Raw genomic sequence first — 22864 nt, 5'->3', positions numbered from 1 at the left:
CAAAAATCTGGACCACTTTTCATTCAATGAAACAACTGGTGTGTTGAAATATGTAGTTGATTTTCCCAATAAAGCTAATTTTCCCACAGGAGAAATTAACTAATAGATGCCATCCACAGTATATTTTACCATAATAATCATATGAAATGTATCAGATAAGTTCTGCCCCAGCATGGGTTGATTAATGACGAACCTGGCACATCCTCTCCATTAAATCTGAGCTGCACAGCATGAGGAGTTGCTTCTCTTGGAGTAAATGATATGGCGTATGTATGAGGGCCACGAGCCTGTGCTGAAGTAGCAACACGACCTCCATTTACTGTGACTTCAAGATTCCCAGGACCCGCTTGGCTTGTTTCCACTGAAAATAATTATTTTAATATTTGAAAACCATGCATATCAATGGAGACACAAAACATTTAAAATTAATAAAATCATTTCCCTGACAATAATTAAAATTACTATAAAATTCTACTTTATTATCAAGGAGTAAAGATATAATACTAGAGCTGCCTTCAAGAGATCAATATGGGTACACTGAATGTCCAACCACTCACTCAGTGTACACCTAAATTCAAAGCTGGTTTCGAGAGGTGAGGGCCGAGTTCACTCTGGACTATACTACAGGAGTGTGAATTTTTACAAAATGGTGAGTGTGTGGATAATAAGCCATTAAAAAAAATTAGCCCTTACACATTTCATACACCTCCTGTAAACATAGGAAATTATGGGTTTCATGGTTAACCCTTTCCTGCTGGTGCCTACAGTTGGAAAACGTTTTCCATGCTACGAGTAGCATGAGAATATTATAAACCTCTCTATATGGAGCTATTTTTCGGGTTGGAGTAACCCTGGAATTTTCATCCCTCAGATTTGGGACCCAGCTCAATGGGATGCCCGTGACTTACCCTGGCCACTGGCCTATACCCTCCAACCCTATCATAGCACGAATCCACGGTCAACTTATTGCGTTACTATTGATTTTTTCAACCAAACAATGTATTTGATTTTCAATAATTTAGTCTTCTAAATTACTAACATTTTTTTTAAGCATTGTGCAATTTTAAACGGATTTCTAGCGTCAATATCAACAAAGTTAGTAAATAAAAGGTAATATGGCTATAAGTTCGGAAGTCCATTATTTTCAATGCTAAAATTTTGTTTCAAAAATTGCTTACGCACTGAGCAAAATGAAGAATTCATTTCAAAGTATAAAAAAATTGTAATATGCAACCAAATATATCATTGAAAAAACTATTGACAATATAACCACTTCACAAAGGATTCCTGCTGTGAGGATGATCATAAATGAGTGGGAGGATCGGGATTCATTCCATCAGGAGTGGCAATAAGGACTCGCTAAGCTGGGTCCCTGGCTGGGCCTGAATGCGTCAGACAATGGCTACCTCAGCTGTCACTGACCTTCCCTCGCGTCGGCCAGAGCCGAATCCTCTTGTTTGCGTTGAAAAATCTGCGACAGCTATACCCGACGTCAGGTGTTAAGGGTTTGAAAATTCCCATTGGCTCTACCCGATATCCGGTGCGGAAGGATTAAAAATAGGACTCCCTCCAGCACAGAGTTTGATCTGATTCCAGTAGCGGATAAAGAAAAAACTCAAGGGGGGCACAAAAGATATCTTGAGTTACCTTTACTTTTATCCTAATAAAATTAATCAAGTCACTTGCAGAATTTAAGAAAATTTCAATTAAATTTATTACACACATGTACAAGACAATGCCATCTTATATTATAAAAAAAAGTTATAATTGTGGTTCTGCGATGTTTGGTAATACGAGCGGGCCCGCAAGGGGGGGGGCACGCACCCCCATCTGTTTCTGCCACTGTCTGATTCTCACATAATAAGGGATCTAATGAAGTAGGTACATGCATAAAAAGATAAACTTGGAGATGTACTGATTAAATTGATCGGATAAGGTTTGAATTACTAACCAACAAAAGTAACAGGCCTGTTCACCATCCCTCGTCCAACTTCCTTCACTTTGATGGCTTTGACGTCGTACACTTTGCAGGAGAAAGGAGACCCAGGCACAGGCACAGGTGTGTTTCCAGAGGAGGTTGACGCTCCATCTTCACCACCCCTTGTGATGCTGGCCACATGGATTCTGTGCTCGCCAGCAATACGCGGGCAAAACTCAACTCGGAAAGTCTGTCCACCACTGTCTTTTACTTGTGCAGGTACTGATTGTCCGTTAGGTCCTGCGTAAACGGGGATGATGGTGGGTTGATTTTGGGGCAGGGGATAAGTCAGGTCAGGTAGGAGAAGGGGCATGGTCATATATGAGGTGGTTAGTGTGAGAAAACTTGCCTCAGATAGGGATATAAACATGAATTAAATTAAGTTACCTACGCAAACTACAAAAGAAGCAGAACTCATTGTTATTAGACATAAGCATTTTTCAACAAAAGACACCAGGGTTACACCATTGCCAATATGAGATATTAATGCACAAATCAACTCAAAGTTGCCCTTCAGTTGATTTAATAATCATATTTTTCATTTCAAAGCTTTATCCATGTATTATTAATTCATAAATATGAAGATTTTTTTCTTCCTTGCTCTCAGCACTATATTTCTCACACTGAAGACTATTGATGAGGTGGATATCAAGCTTACATCAGCCACACCACAAATAAATAAAACTAGAAAGGTTAGTAATAATTTAGATACAAAATATATACATGAATTAAAAGTGATATCCAATCTTTGACAAATGCAGAGAGGGATTTCACTGTCAATCACACATAAATGCACCTTGAAAAATAGTAGTCTCACTGGAATATAACTTTAGATATTATAAAGACAAAGTTAATAATTTGCAAATAAGCTTAAATTTTGATTAAGGCTTTATGCATGAATATTGAAGTAGTGCTAATTGGGACCATAATAATAAAAGAGAAAACTAAATTCCCTTCTAATGCCTAAAATCCTATTCCAAGATAAACCAGTCATTGTTCAGATCCTCTTTTCTCCAAAAAATGTTCAACTAATCTTACACTCACAATTCTATCTGCTACCTGAACAGCATTTTAACTGAATTAGCCAGGTATGAATTACTTTTAAAAAGTTATGCAACAAACTCTAGTCATAGATATTTACCTCCTATGGCACATAATACTTATTAGCAAGTTCAACTTTATGTCAATAGAAAAGATAGTAAGAAGGATCATTTTTTGTCCTTTAAAACCAGGATTCTAAATTTTATATTTTATGATAGATTAAATTTTATAAGATTAGGTTTATGTTAGTTCATGAAGCCAGATGATTGAAAAGCAAGTCCTCATTGTCTGTCTCATGTGTAAAGTCAATGATGATGAAAATTTAGATGCTTTTATGAACATGCTATGATGATTTGTTAATTAATGAACACATTCATTCATTATTCTTTCAGCGCTCACTCATATTAAAAGACTACTATTTAGTTAAATTGACCACACATAAAAAAATAAGCTTCACATGCACATTCACTTCTGAAAAATGCTACGATGCATGCCCGTGAAATAATTAGGAGTAATGAAATGCTCATGATAAATGTTATTTACAATGCAGTCAATGGATTAATGGTCAAATCTGTGTAATGAGTCATGATCAGTGATTCAATTCTTTGAAACTAATAATGTTGAAGACGGTAAGATGGAGGCCCTGGAAAAAGAAAGGAAAAATATTTAACCAAAATATTGCAGAAAGAAATGTATTTCCCATGGAAGACATTTGAGCCCCGAAGCCAAGACAGTCTTTCAAGAAACATGGAAAGATGATATTAGATTTTTCTTGGGCATTTTTCTTCTCAAAAAACACACTAAACGAACACATCCAAAAACTTAAATTCAGCAATACGATAGTATCAAGGTACTAAACATTAACATATCATCGGGTTCCAAAAAATGGTTAATTTTGCAGGGTCAATTATTCAATATCATGAGATTTATCATGTTAGGAGGATACTGTGCATTTACTGAAGTTACTAAAATCCTTCTTAACACAAAAATGAATTAATTGCATCAACTGAAAAATTCACTTTTTAAATTTTAAAATTCAAAATCTAAAGCAAATGCATATTATATCATAATTACAGACAAAAGAACTCTAAAACCTCCAGTAATTACTCCCATTAACATATTGAATACCTCCATTCTAAATGTCAATCCCGCAATTTTTCAAAATGAAAGGTAGCCCACACTGTGAAATAATGTCACAATAGGGTCTTCTTCATAAAGCGATTCACACATGCTTCCCCAGCCTATTCCATTGCAACTACTATCCAACACATGTTCCAAATTAATGCAGGAAAATAAATAAAATTTCTACTTATACTACCTGCTTCAAGCAGGAGTCCTTCAAGAAAATGAAAAAAAATGACACAACTCAGAACTTGATAAAAAATTATCTCATTTTAAGAGTGAGAGTCAATTACTAACATTTCGATAATTACAGTAGGTTCTTCAATTACAAATACTTTAGGTTTCTGATAATATCTTTCAGATTTATCTGTATATAACTTTCAAACGAAAGGCAACATGGACCCTTTGGAGGGGCGAAAAGGGAAGACTGGAGGCATTTGATGAGGGTTTGAAATAGAAATGAGAAGGTGAAGTGGACAGAGAGGAAGAGAAATGATGATGTGCTGAGCATTGCCGGCAGGGAGAATGTTAATAACCATTAGAAAGTAGAATGTTAGGTAAACATGGAAGGAAGAGAATAGGATTTACAGCAGGAATAAAGGGAGTAGTCCTAATTGTAAATTGAAAAGGAAAGTCCACTATTGAAGGGGTCACGGGACAGGATAGTTCATTAAACTACCCATGTAAACCTACCTTAATCGGTAGAGTACTTAAAAGAAGAGAAAATCACCAAATTATCAACATATTATCAAATATCTCCTTTAAATTATCAAAATAACTCATCATAAAAATTTAATTCAAGGTAATATGAGAGGCAATGTTAGCAATTGAATAGTAACAAAATGTTTGTATCCATGGCTTCCTAACAAGAGAGGGAATTTTGGAACCTAAGCCTATTAATTGTACACAAACCAGGAGGGGATCATTGGTATCACACGGTATAAAAAACACCACCATACTTTTAAGACGGAAGCTCTTAAGAAATCAACAATTTTAAATATCATTTCCTCTGAGAGCTCAGAAGTACAGAATGTCCTTGGAAGGAAGAGAATAGGATTCAGTCTTCCATAAGTTCGGGACCACCTTAATTGATAGTAACTTCAAAAAGGTTTGGCAAATGATTTTAAGGAAGAGAATTTTTTCATTTATTTCATATTCATTCAATAAATTTTTAGGAAATATCACATTAAAACTACGACTGGGGTAGGGTATGAAATCGCATAAATATTCAGCAAACTTTTTACATCCCATTTCAAAGCTCAGATACATTTTTCAAATTTTTAGAATTTGGTCTGTAACTTATGTCTCTTCCAAAATGAATAAGTAAATGATGCTGTAATTTTCTCTGGGATTTGTGGGTGCATACTTGCACACAAAAATAATTCATTTCATCCCTTTTCAACTTTCCCTGGTAATGCCCTTGTCACAGGTAACAATGGAATTTCTGATATTGTTTGTTTCGATGCAGAAGGCTGCTTCTACATGTTCTGACTTTTCACCATTCATCATGGATAGCACAATGCCATAACATGAAGTAACAACAGGCTTTTATTGATGATTTCAGGCATGTCACACCACAAAGTGGGGGGTGTCATACTATGGACAGCATCATGTTGTGAACAACCACCATGAACAGCATGGTATAGGTGGGTGCCGCTTGCCATTATTAATTTATAGGGGTTCCAAGCTGCAACAGCAATTGTTGATAGCAATCCACAGTGCCACATGGTGGAAGGTAGATGTCAAAAAGCCAGATCACTTGAAAGTGGTCCTATACACCTTATTCCAAAAATTAGGACATAAAAACTCATCCAAATTCGATGTTTGTATGCATGCTATAAGGTGGGTCAAATTTTTGAAAGTGAATTTGTATATATATAATCTGAATCGGCTAAAAACTGTAAGGTGAAGCCAGTTTTCAATGCTGATGAATATTTTTAATTAAATTTAATCAATTTCAGAGAAAGATTAATAGCTTATATCAAGAAGTGATAAATTAACAGCCCATATTATTACACTTTCTCCATCAATAAAAACCAATAATGCCAATGCATCACAATGAGCAAAACTGAATATAGTAGAAGATAGCCTAAGCTCAACGGTCTGAGTCAATGTCATAATTATGTTAGCATTACCTACAGATTCAACTAATCAAGGCCAAATATTGTGCAAAACATTAACACATACAATAAGCATTAGAAATTTCATAAAAAGTATGCAAACATGCACTGTGCAAAGGCTGAAGGCATTCAAAGTTTTCAAGCAATATTATGGTTAAATGCCCAAAACCATAGCATTTTCCAAGGTGCCGAGGAGTACCTACTAGGGAAATGCCTATTCATAAATAATTGCATAAATAACTGAGAAGTCTTAACAGATTGATAATCAATATTTCCCTAAATATTTATAAATAAATGGTATGATAATGAAATAAAGACAATGCAATTTAGTATCGATTCAAAATATTTTCAAATCTATACGTAACCACACTGATTTTTTATTACAATAAGACAATAATCATCAACCTAGAATAAAGCTACGCAATTGCTCACAACTCAAAAAGAAGAAAATAATAAGGCGAGCATTTCATGTGTCTCTTTGATGACAAAAAAATTTTCCTATTCTTTGACTTTACTTACTTGTGAGTTTTCATGCATCAACTCTCATAGAGAAAAATCCATTTTTTAAATAAAAATTCCCATAAAAAACTATTCATAAAAATACTTTAGTGAAAACTTGGCAATTCCAAAGCTTGCAGAAACATAGAATAAAAACCAGTGAATGAGAATTAATTTTTCATGATAAATAGAAAGGCTACTGAGCTCATTAAAAGTTTTTTTTGCATTTGCCTTCCAATACATTGAGACAAAAACCATTTCACCCTCCAGCTAGGGCAGCTCATTTACAGATTTTGCATTTTGCAAACTTTACTGCAAATAGATTAACAGGGAACTCCATAAAGCCAAATTCCCGTGGCTCAATTTCTAGTCCAGGCGATTTTTTTTCAAATGGCAATTGTGTAGTATTTCACATATTTTCGCAAGGAAATATTACCATAATCTCCAAGGACTAATATTATTAATACATAACATAGTTTTAACTGCACACAAAAGGAAATAAAAGAATAACATCAAATCAGAGTAGATTGTAAGGCAATCATAATGTAAAAGGGGAGTCATGTGTAGGTGTTTTATTTAACTGTAGATACCCCCTTATTTTACAAGATCCTTCCTCTCAAACTTTTCTAATACTGTTTCCTATAAAAGATACTTTACTTTATTCATTTATCCCAAAGTTAACTGATTTTCAAGGCATCAACTCCAATAATTAAATAAAATGATTCGGATAGTTCAGATATGACCTCTTTCAGTATAAAAAATTATCATAGCTTAAACATTTAATGGGTAACAAAAACATAAACATATAGATAAAGGTTTTCAAGAAGAAATCAACAAAGACAGATTGATGGAAGACATTAGTATCAGGCAGTCAATTATTTTTAAAGGTGGATTTAAACTGGTAAACAGCACAACTTTGTGTTTATGATAAAAAAGTGAAAAGTATTATCATAAGACTAGGATGACAGTGAAAATGAGTAATTAAGCCATGGAAATAATTAAGGATCTTTCATTTTGCCATTATGAGAAATAATTTAACAATTTCTATGAAATGCAAAGTGTGAAATGAGAGACATGTACCAAGCTGACTAGAAGCTTGCAATAAGTTTAGGATAAACCTTAAAAATGAAGCTATTGAACAAACTTACAAAACAGAAATTGCATGTTAGTAAAATACACCAGCTACTTGGCAAAGTGTTAAGTAACACCAGCAAGAAATGGATACAGCAGAAATGGTACACTTATACCTGGTAATATGTATCACCAGGTTTCAATTTCAATTCGGGAGCTATGTGACAGTATATGCATAATGATGAACACTAACATATAACCATAATGAGACCTACAGCTTAAAAATCTGTCCCAACAAAATGAAAGCAGTAATCCATCCATAATGATATTGGCAGTAGGGTATAAAAAAAAGAAATGATTTGCGAAAACATTGAAAAGCAGGGGCAGGTCTAGGCAGAGGGATTCCCTTCTTTTTCCTTATTCATACTCTTTGAACTGGATGTAAAAAATTACACCCATGTCTCGTATAGCGCAAGGGATGCGTTCCTTGGGGTCTTTGCGCTATACGAATTTGCGTTATACGAGAGCATTTTAACATTGGGAAGATAGGGATGCGTTCCTGGTAGCATAGGTCTTGGGTATTGAATTTCCTCTAAAACATCTAATTCCCATAAAAAGTCTTATAAAACATTATTTAAATAAATTTTTATAGCTTAAAACATCTTTAATGATAGTATGCACGCATTCGAAGACTTTTATTCACGTTAAAAAAAATTCTTACGTGCTTTTGAAATTCCCTCCTGTCGTGCGGGTGGGCTAACATCTGCTATCTCAGGGGATCGTAATGCGTTGCCGGCAGTTGACGATTTTTCAAACTAGTCTAAAAAAAACCATTGCGTCACCCAGGCCCTTTTGTCGCTCATCGAAATGACAGGAAAATGCTACTTTGAATGCCATTTCATAGCTAGCGGAGTTTATGAATGATAAATCATTTTAATTTGAAGTCCTTCCGAGTCATTATAATGACTGCTGCTGTAGCAGCTACGTGAAACAGTCTTTAAATGCCTTGAAACCTGACCCAGGTTTTCCTTCCCTGAAAATGAATGAACGAGATTGCATTCTTTTCCAAAACAATGTCTCGTCAACACTAAAAACTGGTTAAGGGGGAAAGGAGCCACTTTCAATTACAGCTTGGAGTTCATCAGAAAATGTTGCGGTGACTGCGCTATCCACACTTGCAGATTCGCCTGATATCGCCGCACTGAAAATACCTGCTTGCCGTTTAAATTCTGGAACCAACCGGAGCTTTCACTAAATATCTCGGAGCGATTTCCACTCTCGTCTTTTTGTACTGATTCACTATGAACTTTCCGTATGTGTAAACCGCTTGGTTGAAGTTGGTGCGGCTGAGGTCACTGATGTTTTAACTGCGTCTTTATTCAGAATAAGGCATGGTGCGTTTAAACTTCCGCGCAATATCGCTTTGACGTTCTCCATTTTCAAAGCAATTGACCTCTTTCAATTCCTCTTCTAGGTTTATAGTTTTTCTTGATAAATTCTTTATTTTTCTACACGCCTTCCTATTTTTGCCATATTCTCTTGGTTTTTACTCTGTATGGCTCTATCTAAATCACCTTCCACTGCTGAACTGTATTCCTGAGACGCAAAAGGCCTACGACTGCGGGGAGGGAACGAAGCCATTGTGTTTGAGACACTATAGCGGACCCTTTTATGTGTTGATGCTATTCATGCGTAACTCCGCCACCGCTCCATTTCTCCCCCGTGAATACCGATGACCTTGAAGGCTTTAGCGTAGACCCTGGAAGTCAACCGCCCGATAACCTGTGACGGAGAAAATACGTCTCAAACCGTATTGCTGAAAAAAATCATTTCCACTAGCCCCTCGCATAATTAACGATCTAAATTATTTATCATCATTCTGTTAAGGAGACGGGATAAATTACTTCGGTAGGCCGGCTATCTGGACCCAATGACGAGTAATACTTTTGGCCATTGCACAGCAATGGATTTCGATTAATATATAAACAAAAAAGAAGAATTGAGGCAAGCAATAATATTAATATGCGTAAAATGATAGAAATTTCGTGTGTACTTAGCGCAAGTTCACGTTTTATCATGAGAGCGTTTAAGTTTTTGGATTAGGCTACACTGCGTTGCAATGTTTCCCCGCGAATTTGCGCTATATCGAAATTGCGCTAATCGAAATTGCGCTATACGAGACATGGGTGTACTTTACATTCTGTCCATCTTCGTAACTTTAACCACCCCTACCCTTTCAAGAGCTTACATCTCCTCATTAACATAACCCTATAGTCACTCCTGTTGATGACTAACAGTTAAAGGCTTGAAAATAATGGAGAGCTAGCATTCCCAACATCAACAAAAGACAAAAATACATAAGTGATTGGTATTAGTGAACATATTCCCTTCCATGCTTAGATGAATAAGCTTTTTCCCACTTCGACCAACCTCGTTGCAATAAAAGTAAGACGAAATTTTTGCAAGAAGTTACCTTTCATTGAAAAGAAACCTTGCTGCTTTCATTCCACGTAACTCAAGGTGCCATTTATATTCTAGAGATCTTCAAGGTGGTAATGCTTATAAATTATAGATTTATATTAATAAATAATACCTGCCAGACTACCATATTTTTCTTATCATGACAACTACATTACGTTTAACAGGAGATATTTACCCTCAATCCTAACTTCAACATCTTCAACACTTCCAGGAACATTGCTCAAATTGAAGTGAGATGGCTTTCCAACAGCAGCCGTTGATAATGATTGCCCACTCACCACCATATGGTGTGGATCAGCAGGCACTCGAGCCACAAATGGAGAGCCTGAACAAGAAAAGAACGATATTTTTTATAACAATTTATCCAAATTCAAAGTTTTTTATGCCTTTACATACATGTTTGAGTATACCGGGACTAGCCACGGTGATAACTTTTACGGAGTCACCCACAATGCACAAATTGTGCGAAAAATCCACAGAGGAAAAATCATTCGCCTTGACCGGGATTCGAACCCATTTCCATAGGGGAGAATGAAGCCTCGGTAGCTTAACTGGCTAAAGCACTTAGCCAGAAATCGAGGGATCCGGGTTCAAATCCTGGTCAAGGCAAACAATTTTTCCCCCGTGGATTTTTCGCACCTTTATATACAAACTACTACAGATTACTTTTGCTGAATCTGAAATTTTCATAATAAATATTCACTCAAGCTCAAGATGCAAATATCCAATTAATATTTCCCATGGTGTCCCATTTTTTTGAGTAAGCTGCTTTTTTGGACATTAACACTACTTGTTTCTTCTAAAGAATGGTGCCTCTACAAAAATTAGTTAATTTCTTCACATATAAAAAATATTAAATGGCTGGTAATTAAGTTGCTGAGAATTATGTTTCTGACAACAATAAAAATTCATGAACATAAAATTCTAGTTAATGCAAAATATATATCTTTATAAAACTATATTATTTTTATCAGAAGATGTAAGACATTCAATGAAGGGCATATGCTTTAAAATTATCCCAAATACTGGAGTAATTTATTTTTTTGGGTCCAACATATGCCTGAAATCTGGTCAATATTAATTTAGGTCTGAAGTTAGACTGCAAACAACAGAGGAAGTTCACATCTATGTACAGGACACAGCTGAGCAAATTATTCTGATACATGTGATAGAGAAAGTTCAAAATTTTCCATATGAGGGTAACAGTCTAATCTCATGGTGTGGGATGTTGAGCTAACAAAGACAAAGTCAACTAACATGGTTGGCGATGAATGTGTTCATAGGGAATATCTCAATATACATAAATATTATATTTCTTACCTGGAACTGGCTCCTTATTGAAGTTTATACTGATCACATGATCATTAGCAATGAGAGGTACAAAACTGACAGCAAAACGTGCATTGCCCTGGGGATGGACTTGCGTTGGGATATTGTGACCTCGGGCACTGATAGTTATCTCAAGGTTGCCCTCACCAGCTTGACTAGCATCCACTGAAAAGGGCAAAAAAGAATGAAAAATCAATTAGTAAAAAAAATGGTTGTAAATTATTAATTAACCCTTTTACTTCCACGGGGCCAATATATTGGCCCTCGCTGGTTGAGCGAAAACTGCCAACTTATTTGACTTTTTTTTTCGTGATTGTGGCCTTTTCAATGGCTGTAATTTAAGCAAACCCCCATAATCTATCTATGGTTACAATACATAAATATGTATATCTTGAGTATTGGGAAAAAACTAGATGCATTAAATAAAATTAAGTATGTAGCTGATAAATTTTAAAATCTGAAATGTTGCAAATTAAAAAAAAATTCCGGAAATTAGCCTTTGCAGTCTTCACACATCCCACCCGAAATGGGCTGGCAGTAAAAGGGTTAGTAAATTTCTGGAAAACAAAACACAAAATTTCACCAAGTAAGGTGCACTAAATATGCTTCATGGACATGATCCAGATTTTGAAACATAGTTGCATCTTCAGGTGTCAGATCATGATAACATGCGTCTTTAAATACAAAATCAAGAGCAGAGGGAGGAATTGGGGAAATATGAGAGTGGAATTATAAGGAAGAATAGGGAAGGGTGGAGAAGTTGGGGTAAATTGAGTGCAGATGTTTACTAAGAGCGCTAATTTCTATTTTTCGCATTGGAAAGGTATCACAAGTAAAGCCTGAAGTTATAAGTAGCAATAAAATATATTTCTTATGAAAATGAATCACTAGGGAATTATTACTTTTTTCACACTCCTAAAAAATATGCTCAAAATCATATTACAATAGCATGAAAATACATAACTAGAAGATGATGAACAATATGAATGTCACATACCTAGGAAAAACAGGAAGCACAAGTTGAAATATGGATGGAATTTAAAAACTTCATACGTGGTAGTATATATTTCATGAAGTTAGCAGTTTCACCTTTACGCCCCTGAGTGCAGACAACACTTCATACCTCACAAGGTATTCAATATGATTAACACACAAATTGTTCGTGGGCTAATGGAAGGTCAGCTGTATTTATTTTTAAAAAAATTTCCTGAGAGATAAGTAAGGTAACTGTAAATTGCCCACATACCAGATGGAAGATTTTTCATGACCTTCAATCCTAAAGTCATTCTCTTTCACTCCAGAAAATGTGGCAAAATCCTAAAATTTTTTCTATTCCGTGGCACTTAAAATAAGAAATGTAATGGAATTTTTCTCAGTCATTAAACAAAAATTTAAGGACTGATTTAGATTTATATCTTATCTTTTGTTAACTGGCCATAAAATCATTTTCACCTTTGTTATTTACAAAATTTCATGAAACAATCACATATATCCATACAAAAGTAGTAATACAATATTGATATTTTCAGCAATAACTTAGTATTTTAATTCAGTCAAGTATTTTTATTGATATTAGATGAAGATATTTATGGTTGTAGAGTAAAATATATTACCTGTAAATTGCAGAGACTTTCCGACAGAAGCTCGAGGAGGCAGCGGACCAACTACCACACGCTTGGCATCATATGCTTTGGCAACAAAAGGTGTCCCAGCCACTGGGGATCCATTGCACTCCACTGTAATAGTATGTGCCCCCACTTCACGGGGAGTAAATTCAGCAGAGAAGCGAGAGGGAACAGGGTCGTGGACACTACCAGATACTTTGACAGGCACTTCCCCAGTTGGTCCTGAAAAAGTATTCAATGAAAGACACAATAAGCCAGCATTTACAACAAATATTAATCATTCATATCAAACTGAAGGCACAAAAATTCATTTTTACAAAAAAATATATTTTAATCCCTCACATTAATATAAATACTTCAACCTGTTTCAAAACATCCATCACCTTAATCCAACCCCCAATGTTAAATTAAAAGGGGGACTGCAACAAGAGATTCAAAGAGCAAACTATATTGCAAGGAATGATCAGGAATGCAAAATAAAATGCAAGTCCCAAGCAAACAATGTAAAAAATATTTAATTCCTTAAAAAAGCGATTGTAGACTGGATAAGCTTTCCTGCTCTTTGAGCCCTTTCTAGGCTATGTAAACGCTCTAAAGAAAAGGCGAAATATATTTATTTTCGATGAATGATCCACTATAAATTTTAATATTTTACATATATTGATTTTGTTTGGGAACTGCCAGCGAAAGGCAGAGAACCAGTTGATGATGCCGTTGATTTTGGTTACTAGGTTTTTATTAGGTGATAGGCATGGCATTTTATTCCATTCTTAAAGATGGCAAAAAGGTAACTTGTAAGTACATATTTTGGTTAATTATAATATGATGCATACTTTCAAATCTCCTCATTTATGAACAACACATTATTATGCCATTCAGGACGATTGATTATGATGGCTTCACATATTAAACTAAATCTGATGATGCTAACCAATAATTCTTTTACTTGTGGGAGAACTGAATTATATTTATCATCATTGCATGCTTTTTGTCATACCTCGGACAGAGACAGCAAGGGATGCACCCCCAACACCTCCAACAGCAATGCTGAAACGTGCTCGTTCTCCAACAGGAATGAGTTCCAATTCACTAAGAGCCACTGATACTCTTTGTGTGTCTGCCACTGAGCATACGTACGGGCATCCTGAAGAAAAATGAGCATACCAGAATTATTAATGAGAAGCACTCAAATTCATCTTGATTAGGCAATGCTACTTTTGGAAACCATTACATAATATCACAATATTGCATATTCCCAATGGCAGTTCCAAATAAAATGGTTAAGACCACTAAATGTTCGTTAGAATAGTATTTCAGACAGTAAATATTTCAGTTATTGTATCCAACAGCAATACAATGGAGCTCTACAGTACTCTTTTAAATTCAACAGGATTAAAGGAATATTGTTAAGCACCTACATAACTAATTACATGAAGAAGGACATTTAACTTACCAGGCACTGTTTCTCCATTAAACTTAATGTCAATAAGATGGGGACGAGAGTATTCTGGGGTGAAAGTGACTAAGCAACGTCCTCCACCCACAACCTGAACATGGTTAGGCACCTCTCCGTCATTTATGGAAATTTCCAACTGCCCCTCTCCTGCCTGGCTGGCATCAACTGAAACAAATAGAGGTAGGGTAATTTCCATGGTTGAATTTGACCCAAAGGTACACACACTACCTAAATGACATCTACAGGCTAACAAAGATTCAAATCGTGACTTGAGCAAGTGCATAAATTAAGTCACACACACACATTGAAATAAAAATACATGACACAAATCAGAGTTGTCATGTCAGCATGTATGATGTGAAGTAGTGTATCTAACACTACTGGAATACACATTTAGCATAAGAAGGTAGCATACTGTAACATAAAAGTCCACTAATTCATTACTGATACATCAAAATTTCATAGTTTGAATTATTTTCACCACCGAAATATTTTTCAATTGGTTTAAAGACAACAAAATTGCATGGATAATTCATAAAGAAGATGATTGGAAATTGGTTTACCAAGAGTTAACTTTAGTTAACTCCATTCACAAAAATCAAGCATTTCAATTTAGCATCATGCAGGACCTTTATATGCATTCAGAAGTAGGATAATAACCCCAAGCATTATACATCTACTCACTACTTTAATCAGAAATATTTTTACAAGAACCAAACCATCGAAGACTATGCATGATTGACACTATACTTTAAGAAAAGTTTATGCATATGATAGCAAGTAGAAGTCAATCTCTGATCAAATTTAAAAACTTGAATGAAAGGATATCAAAATTTGAAAGGTGAATTACTGCATTACAGCAACCCAAAATAAAATAATTTTCACCATTTACTTTCACGAGAAAGGCAGTAAAATGCTTCTCTAAATGAAATTTCTTCCTAACTTACATTCACATTTGAATTTCAATAATGATGCAATTCAATTTAATTTTTTTTGCTCATAGAAATAGCCAAAAACATTAGAAAATTTTAAAGTGTAACTAACCTCTGAATTGGCATGGGCGTCCAGCAATGGCTGGTCCAACATCAGTGACTCGAATACGTCCAGCATCATACACCTTGGCCAACAGTGGACCTCCAGGAAGTGATGATCCTGCAATGGCCACATCAACGGTGTGAGCACCTACTTCAGTGGGAGTGAACTCCACTCGGAAAGATCCTGGGCCCCCATCTTCAACCAGCCTGCTTGGCACAGTGCGCTTTGATGGACCTGTAGGGATAATCAAAATATGAGAGGGTGGCATTGCACTAAAATCACTTATGACAGAATCAAAAGGTCATCCTACTAATTTAATGTCGATATAATATGTATATATAAAATAAATCATTAACTAACATTATACGAAATGAAAAAAATATCAACAAAATTTTGAATTCAAATTTCAGAAAAGTTTAAAAAAAGGAGGATATTTTAATTTGATGCTTTAAAAATCGAAATAGGTCATAATATAAGTTTTGGAAGTGGAATAGCCTATTATTAAATGTGCAGTTTTATTCAATTATAACCTAATTTATTTATTTTCTATTTATACTCAATCAAAACCATAATTAAAACCACCAGTAACTTTCTACACAAATTTAATTTCTTCACCAACCAAAGTATTGGCACATATTGCTATAATTAAGGCACAATTTTTCATAGATAACTCCAACATACAGGAGTGGAGTTAATTATGTTCCAAAATATAACATAACTAACTCAACACAAGGTTCTTCAGAAGAATAAGGTAGGAAAACATATTGTAAATTTTACCTTCATAATGGCACCATCTACTAAAACCTAGGCTGATCAAGAAATAATATTTATGCAGAAAGTTACTACATATTGGTTTTTAACATTGACATGGATGCGACCAGTTTCCATGAAGGCAAGCCTGATACACTTTTATGGGGAAAAAAGTGATCACTACGAGGTGGTCCTCATCTTTCAATTGCGCCTTCAGGCTTTTCCCTCAAAATTGGAAATAAAGGAGTAAAACTTTGTCAGGCTCACTATTATAATAATATGAACTGATAACAGTTACCTAAAGATGCAACTACGTTACGAAACCCGGGTCATGCCCATATTAATATAATAGTAGGGATGGACGGATCCAGGATTTTTATCGAATCCGGATTCGGATCGGATCCTTGACTTTCGGAGCCGGATCTTTCGGATCGGATATTTTCGGATCCAAATGCATTTTCAAATTCCTGTCGCTGAGATTCCCCCTATGATTGTTCAATCTCTTGGGAAGAGTAACACTATGTGCCAGTCGTATTTTACTATTTTTATTTTCCACGACTGAAATTCTCCTAAGTAACCTCTGCGAGAGCTTTCAAACAAAATGGTTCATGAGTAGGACAAGAATCGCATGCGACAGTGCATTTGATGATAGAATCATAACTCTTTCCACCCTTATTGCGCGTTGCATTCACTGAAGCTGTTATTCAAAATTTCGGATCCAGATCCAATGTCTTCCGCGACTTTGGATCCGATGTATCTGATGATAGGCAATATCCGCGGATATTTGGATCCGAGGTATCCGATCCGACCATCCCTATTTATAGTGAACCTGATTAAGTTTTACTCCTTTATTTCCGATATGGAGAAGTTTCACAAAGTCAAGCCTGAAGTTATCAGTGATATTTTCTCTCAAAAGTCAGATCAATATTGTACTCTGCGGGCTATCATAACTTAAATAGTAGTGCACTTGTAAAATATGCAACAAAGTAAATAAGGAGACCAATAGAGCATAAAATAAGTCCACTGAGAAAACAAAGAGAAAAAGGCAGGAAAAGCTTCACTCACTGGTGATTGTGGCCCGGACATCCTCCCTATGGAAGCCCAGGGCAGACAGCTGGAAAGCTGCAGTTGCACCGGCTGGCACCAACCTCACAGCCTCACCAACCACAGCCATCTTGACGATTGGTCCACCGCCCACGACTGGAGGGGCAGGGGGCGGGGCGGGGATCTGGGCAACGGGTGAAGCGGCCATGGTGGAGGACATGACGCCCACCTTCCAGGGACTGCCTGCAAGGGGAGAAGAGAAAGATAATCAAGACAATGCCACTAGGAATAGTTCCAGTATCCTAAGTAGACAATAATCTTTGCATTAACAATTCTCTTAAGGTGGTTTTGACTGAGATATAAATTGAAATAAGAGTTTTATCTCATTCCTCATTTTTGACAGAGATGCCAATTAGATTGTTGACAATAAATATAATATATAAAGATATATATTTCATGAAAATCTCTTTTCCTAACTCATAAAGCATGGAATTATAGTTCAATGGTCAAAGCATTTTTTTATTTCCCCATGGACCAAGAAGAGAATAATTAGGGTATAAATGACAATGAGATAATTGGTCAAGTTTTTTTTTTCTTTTTCTACTGACACTATGGTAAACATGAAGAAGGTAATTATTTATGACTGTGAACTCTACTTATAAGATTGAAAATATATTGTGGTTCGAGGATTCCCTAATGCATATAATAATTCCCTAATTTATATTTTACAAAAGAATTCAGTCTAATCAAGGAATACACTTATTTTTTCTGTATTTATGAGGTAATCATCAAGTTATAAGGTTAATTGGTTGTTGATAAGCATTTGTATAATAACTGGTATTTTTAACAAGTAAAATATTATAAATTACGAGAAATACCTCGAAACTTGGGTTGTCACTGACCATATCACCCGATCAACAACCTAAGAAAATTTCATTCAATGAGAGAATATAACAAAGATTGTTAATAATTAACTTCCTGGTGCACTCCGAGCGACCTGCCACCATGCATTTCAAATGAGAGTTGAAAGAAGCATACCCTTAAGGATAAGAAGGAATATATGCCACTTCCTATCAGATCAAAACATAGTATAATTGAGTTATGAGATTTGATCCAGCATGAAAAGACCGTTAAGACATTCCATGGTTTGTTAATCATAATCGTTCTGTCAGTTACTACAATAGACGAAAGAAACAAACATTCTGGGGTACTAAAAAAATAACAATCCTCGAAGCAGTAGTGTTTCTGGCTTTTCAACGGGTAAAAAAACTCATTGTAACCGACCCTTAGATTCTTCAGACGAGATGTCTTTCGTCTAATTCCATGGTTGAGAGTCATCCTCATCGCTACGGTGGATGAGTAGTAACATCGGCTGCGATAAGGTGCTTAACTCAGTGAAACACTCGAAACCTACGGATTTACAGAATCGCAACGAAAGGGTCCATAACATATCGGACAGCCCTGTTTCATGAAACCGCAGAAAAAGAAAAACACCTACGGTATGATGACTGGTAAATTGACTGCGGGCGGAAACATACACGTGTTGATACGGGGAGAGAGAATGCAGCCTAGGCAGCACGACGGGAAAAAGCATCAGTCGCACATTATACCGACGCGGCGGTTTAGATTACACACGTGCAAAAAATATTGCATGGGTAAGCACAACAGGTGAGGAGAAAGGAGCGATTGAAGCTCACCCAAACTGAGTTCTGGTGGTTATAGGACGAACAAATGAAAGCAAAATTAAGTCACAGAATTACATGATTCATCTAAATCTATATGCATATTGAAAAACCCACTGACTGACTGATTCATACAAATGTTTGGGGTGAACGAGATACGATGAAGAGTCATAGAATTAATCCCCTCTAAAATCGTCTGAAATCTTAGGAAAAACCGTCGAAACACTAAATTTTCTATCCATTAGAGTGTCGACAACTTTTTTGGGACGTTTGGGTGTTTAAAAGTCGATGGTGGAGGAATTTGAACATCGCGGAGAAGCTAGTTAATGGCACCAAAGTAATTGTGGCAGCCATTAGTCCACACCTTGTAAAAGTCAGAAAACCTAAAAGCCAAGAGCTGTTAGGTATTCTTGATTAAGTCTTCTCGGGAAATCAGCCGGGTCAGGATGGACATTGCTGCCTGACCCGGCTGATTTCCCGAGAAGACTTCATAGACAAGATTCGCCGGGAAAGCACCAAATCTTTCATCTGTTAGAAATTCCTTGGATTCAATTATAGTAGGTTAGATATTACCGAAAAAATGGATTCCTACGGAGCAAACGGCGGAAAAAAATTGTAAGAACTGGTAGAGTGACCAAAAATGCCGCAGGCCTTTTCCGAGGGGGTCTAAAAGGGGAGAGGTCCCGTCCACCCCTCACGATCGAAGGAGTCTATAACATATGATCCCACTAGCAGCCTTAATAGAAATGTGGCGGGAGGTGTTATGACACAAGCCGTTTGCTAGTAATAAAATGCAAAAAATATTAAGGTACGCAAAGTGAGAGATTTGAATGCCCGAGTTTTAGTCGAACAAGCAAACAACAATCTTTTATAGCTCCGGAAAAAATGAATTCCTACACCTATCGGTTTGGCAAGACCTCTCCCTTGATGTATCGTTTCCATAGGACCAAGAATTACAGCACGGTTCTGAGATAATGTCCTCGGGGTCGTTCTCAAAAATATCTTTTCATATCTGCTCAAGCAATTCAAGCCCATCACACACCTCCCTGTCTCTATCGGCTTCCAGTAGAATTTGAGTCCAAGCTGCGCAACGTTCTGATAGATCGTGGTAGTTTTCGAGGAATTGCGCCTCTTTCTTATTTATTTTATTAGTTTACACTAGTAATTTTGCTGCCTAATATCAAAGATCAGCAGCATTCATATTCCAGCGGGCTCTAGTATTAAATTTGTACGGCTATTTTGTAGGCCAAAATCCATATTTTTGTGAGATAATGCTACAAATAAAAACTTTGTGCGGGAAATTGAAAACTATCACTATCTTAAAAGCGCAATTCAAACGAAATTAAAATCTATACGTCATAAGGGCCGCAGGATGCCCACCCTTTCCTTAAATACACTGATGATAAGTGTAAAAAAATTCAATCATATAATAGAAGCAAATTATTAAGTATAAATAAAACTATGGCAAAAAACAACAATGAATAATTAGTGGATAAATAGTGGTAAAGCCAACAGTAAAAACTCTCAAACTATATGAAAAAAAATGTTGGAACCATAACTTCGTACCGAGAGAGATTGGCAAAAACATACCGAAAACGTGAAGTTTGGATTGTTTAAGGGTTATACTCTGCTCTTCTTATATGAAATGAAATACTAATTTACTACAGAAGGCGCAGCAAATATTTTCCCCGGATCTTAAGTTTTGCATTAATATTTAGTTTCACTTGGTACCCTTAAGTATCTTATATAAATATTTCTCGTGAAATATTTCCAAATGCCATAGATCGTTCTTATATCAAATCCCTTCGCACCAAAATAAGCTGAGGGATGAAAAAGCATTACAAAATCGGACGACATATATAGTAATAGGTCTTGAATTCAAAATTGTTTTTCCAACATTTCAAATTAATTTTAAGAACTCAGTGAAGGAAACTGAACGATAGCTTTCTCTTGCTACGCTCATCTGGTCAGCAGTTTATGGCTAAATGCAGTGAAACCTCGAGCCAATGATTTCTAATCTCAACATTTCTCCAAACGGACTGTCCTTTCTCAAAGACATAGTAGCGCATGCCACGTCCTGGGAGGATGACATTGACCCAGTTTTAGGCAATGTCAATGCTACACCGCACTAAACATAAACAATAAATTTTAAGCCATATTAGTGAAGAATCTACTTCCAGATAACATTACAAGCATACAATTAAACGGATGCTACAAATGGAGCGTGTTTATTCACGTGAGCATGGAATAAACGCTGACAGTAGCTAGGAAATCATGAGAGGAAGCTTTCGAAATATGTCGGTACCGAAGACATGATGGTGTGATGAAGATAATCATCAAAGGACAAGTGGACGGAAAGAAGCACTAATGACGGCGTTGAAAAGGTTACTGAGGGTAAGTTATTAGGGATGTAAAGGAAAAGAAATACGGAAATATCAAAAGGTTAGCAAATTGTAGAACAGTATTAAACAAATCTTTGGTTCGTTGACTGTTTGACAACTTACGATTACGATACACATATACGTTGAAAATACAAAAACTACCACCTTCGATGTATTCTGAAAATTGTCAACTTTATGATCCTACAGTGGTTTCATGAATTGCTTTATAGACAAAAAAATGTTTTACCATGTTAATAAAAACTTCTTTCTCTTCCATTTGAAGGGTTTTCAAATATTTTATTTTATTATCAACTATAGATATATGAAAATTGTTTTACATAAACGTACAGAAAAAATACATTCTTCTATCGAGTTCTGCCAAGTAACTTATACCACGCCTTTGGATACAGCTTCTAAATTATGAATCTAAAATAAAATCCTGCTCATACTAACGACCCCAAATTTTTCATGATTTTTTAGAGCGCGCGGTCGACTCCGGTTCGGGCCGCCGGCGATGGCGGAGACGTTGCGATACGACCACATTCACTTTTATAACTTAAAAATCCATATAAGAGAGATAGAAAATAGTCGCGACCCCTTCAACCTTGGCCTCAAGGTGTTCTTCCGCTGAAAAACCCAGCAGGAAATGCATTCTAGAGTTGGGGGGTAGGGCGGTGGGTGAATCTCGGATGCCGGTCGCGTGTGGTCCTTTTATGGCGATGCGATTATTCTTCGGGGGAGATTCACCTGCGATGTGCCCAGGAGCTGTCGTCACGCCCCCACACGCTTAAAGGGCCACGGCGCGATCGCCGCCGGAAGTTAAGGTGGGAGAGGGAAACCCAATCGGAAGTTCCGAAGAACGAATGCCATTGACCTTCAGCCTTCGTCTTTGATCGATCAATAAGGTCTTCTCACAGAGGTACAAACCTTCAACCCTTTGAGTGTTCACCAATATTCCAGGTACTGAGCTAAATTGGATAGGCATTTTTGCTGATTTAGCAGTAGTTTAGGAAGAAAAAATCACGTCTAAAATGCAAGTGGAGGTAAACATTGAAAAAAAAACTCAAGGAAAACTTTATCAGAAGTGGTATCGCCTTTAAAATATACTATTTGACGATTTTTATATGAAATATGAGTTCAGTAATGATTTAAACAAAATTAATGATGTTAAAATAAAGTGAATATCTTGTACGATGTTGGGCACGATATGGTGGAAGTTCTTAATATTAGTAAAATTAGACATAGCAATAT

The 22864-nt window shown here is 36.1% G+C and overlaps 1 protein-coding gene across 2 annotated transcripts in view; it reads right to left on the bottom strand.

Moving 5' to 3' along the window:
* The window catches only part of LOC124160970 (filamin-A), a 298897-nt gene that overhangs the window by 23869 nt on the left and 252164 nt on the right, over positions 1 to 22864 (bottom strand). For both annotated transcript variants that reach the window (XM_046537107.1, XM_046537108.1), the window contains 9 exons: positions 17572 to 17793; positions 15766 to 15990; positions 14719 to 14886; positions 14263 to 14409; positions 13254 to 13487; positions 11632 to 11805; positions 10487 to 10636; positions 1952 to 2218; positions 194 to 361 (listed from right to left, as the gene is read on the bottom strand). In XM_046537107.1, the coding sequence (XP_046393063.1) occupies positions 194 to 361; positions 1952 to 2218; positions 10487 to 10636; positions 11632 to 11805; positions 13254 to 13487; positions 14263 to 14409; positions 14719 to 14886; positions 15766 to 15990; positions 17572 to 17793 (1755 nt within the window). The remainder of the gene's footprint in view (positions 1 to 193; positions 362 to 1951; positions 2219 to 10486; positions 10637 to 11631; positions 11806 to 13253; positions 13488 to 14262; positions 14410 to 14718; positions 14887 to 15765; positions 15991 to 17571; positions 17794 to 22864) is intronic.

This window comes from Ischnura elegans, chromosome 6 (assembly GCF_921293095.1).
Source record: "Ischnura elegans chromosome 6, ioIscEleg1.1, whole genome shotgun sequence".
Classification (NCBI taxonomy): domain Eukaryota; kingdom Metazoa; phylum Arthropoda; class Insecta; order Odonata; family Coenagrionidae; genus Ischnura; species Ischnura elegans.
The sequence above is the reverse complement of the archived record's forward strand: the minus strand, read 5'-3'. Positions and strand labels throughout refer to the sequence as shown.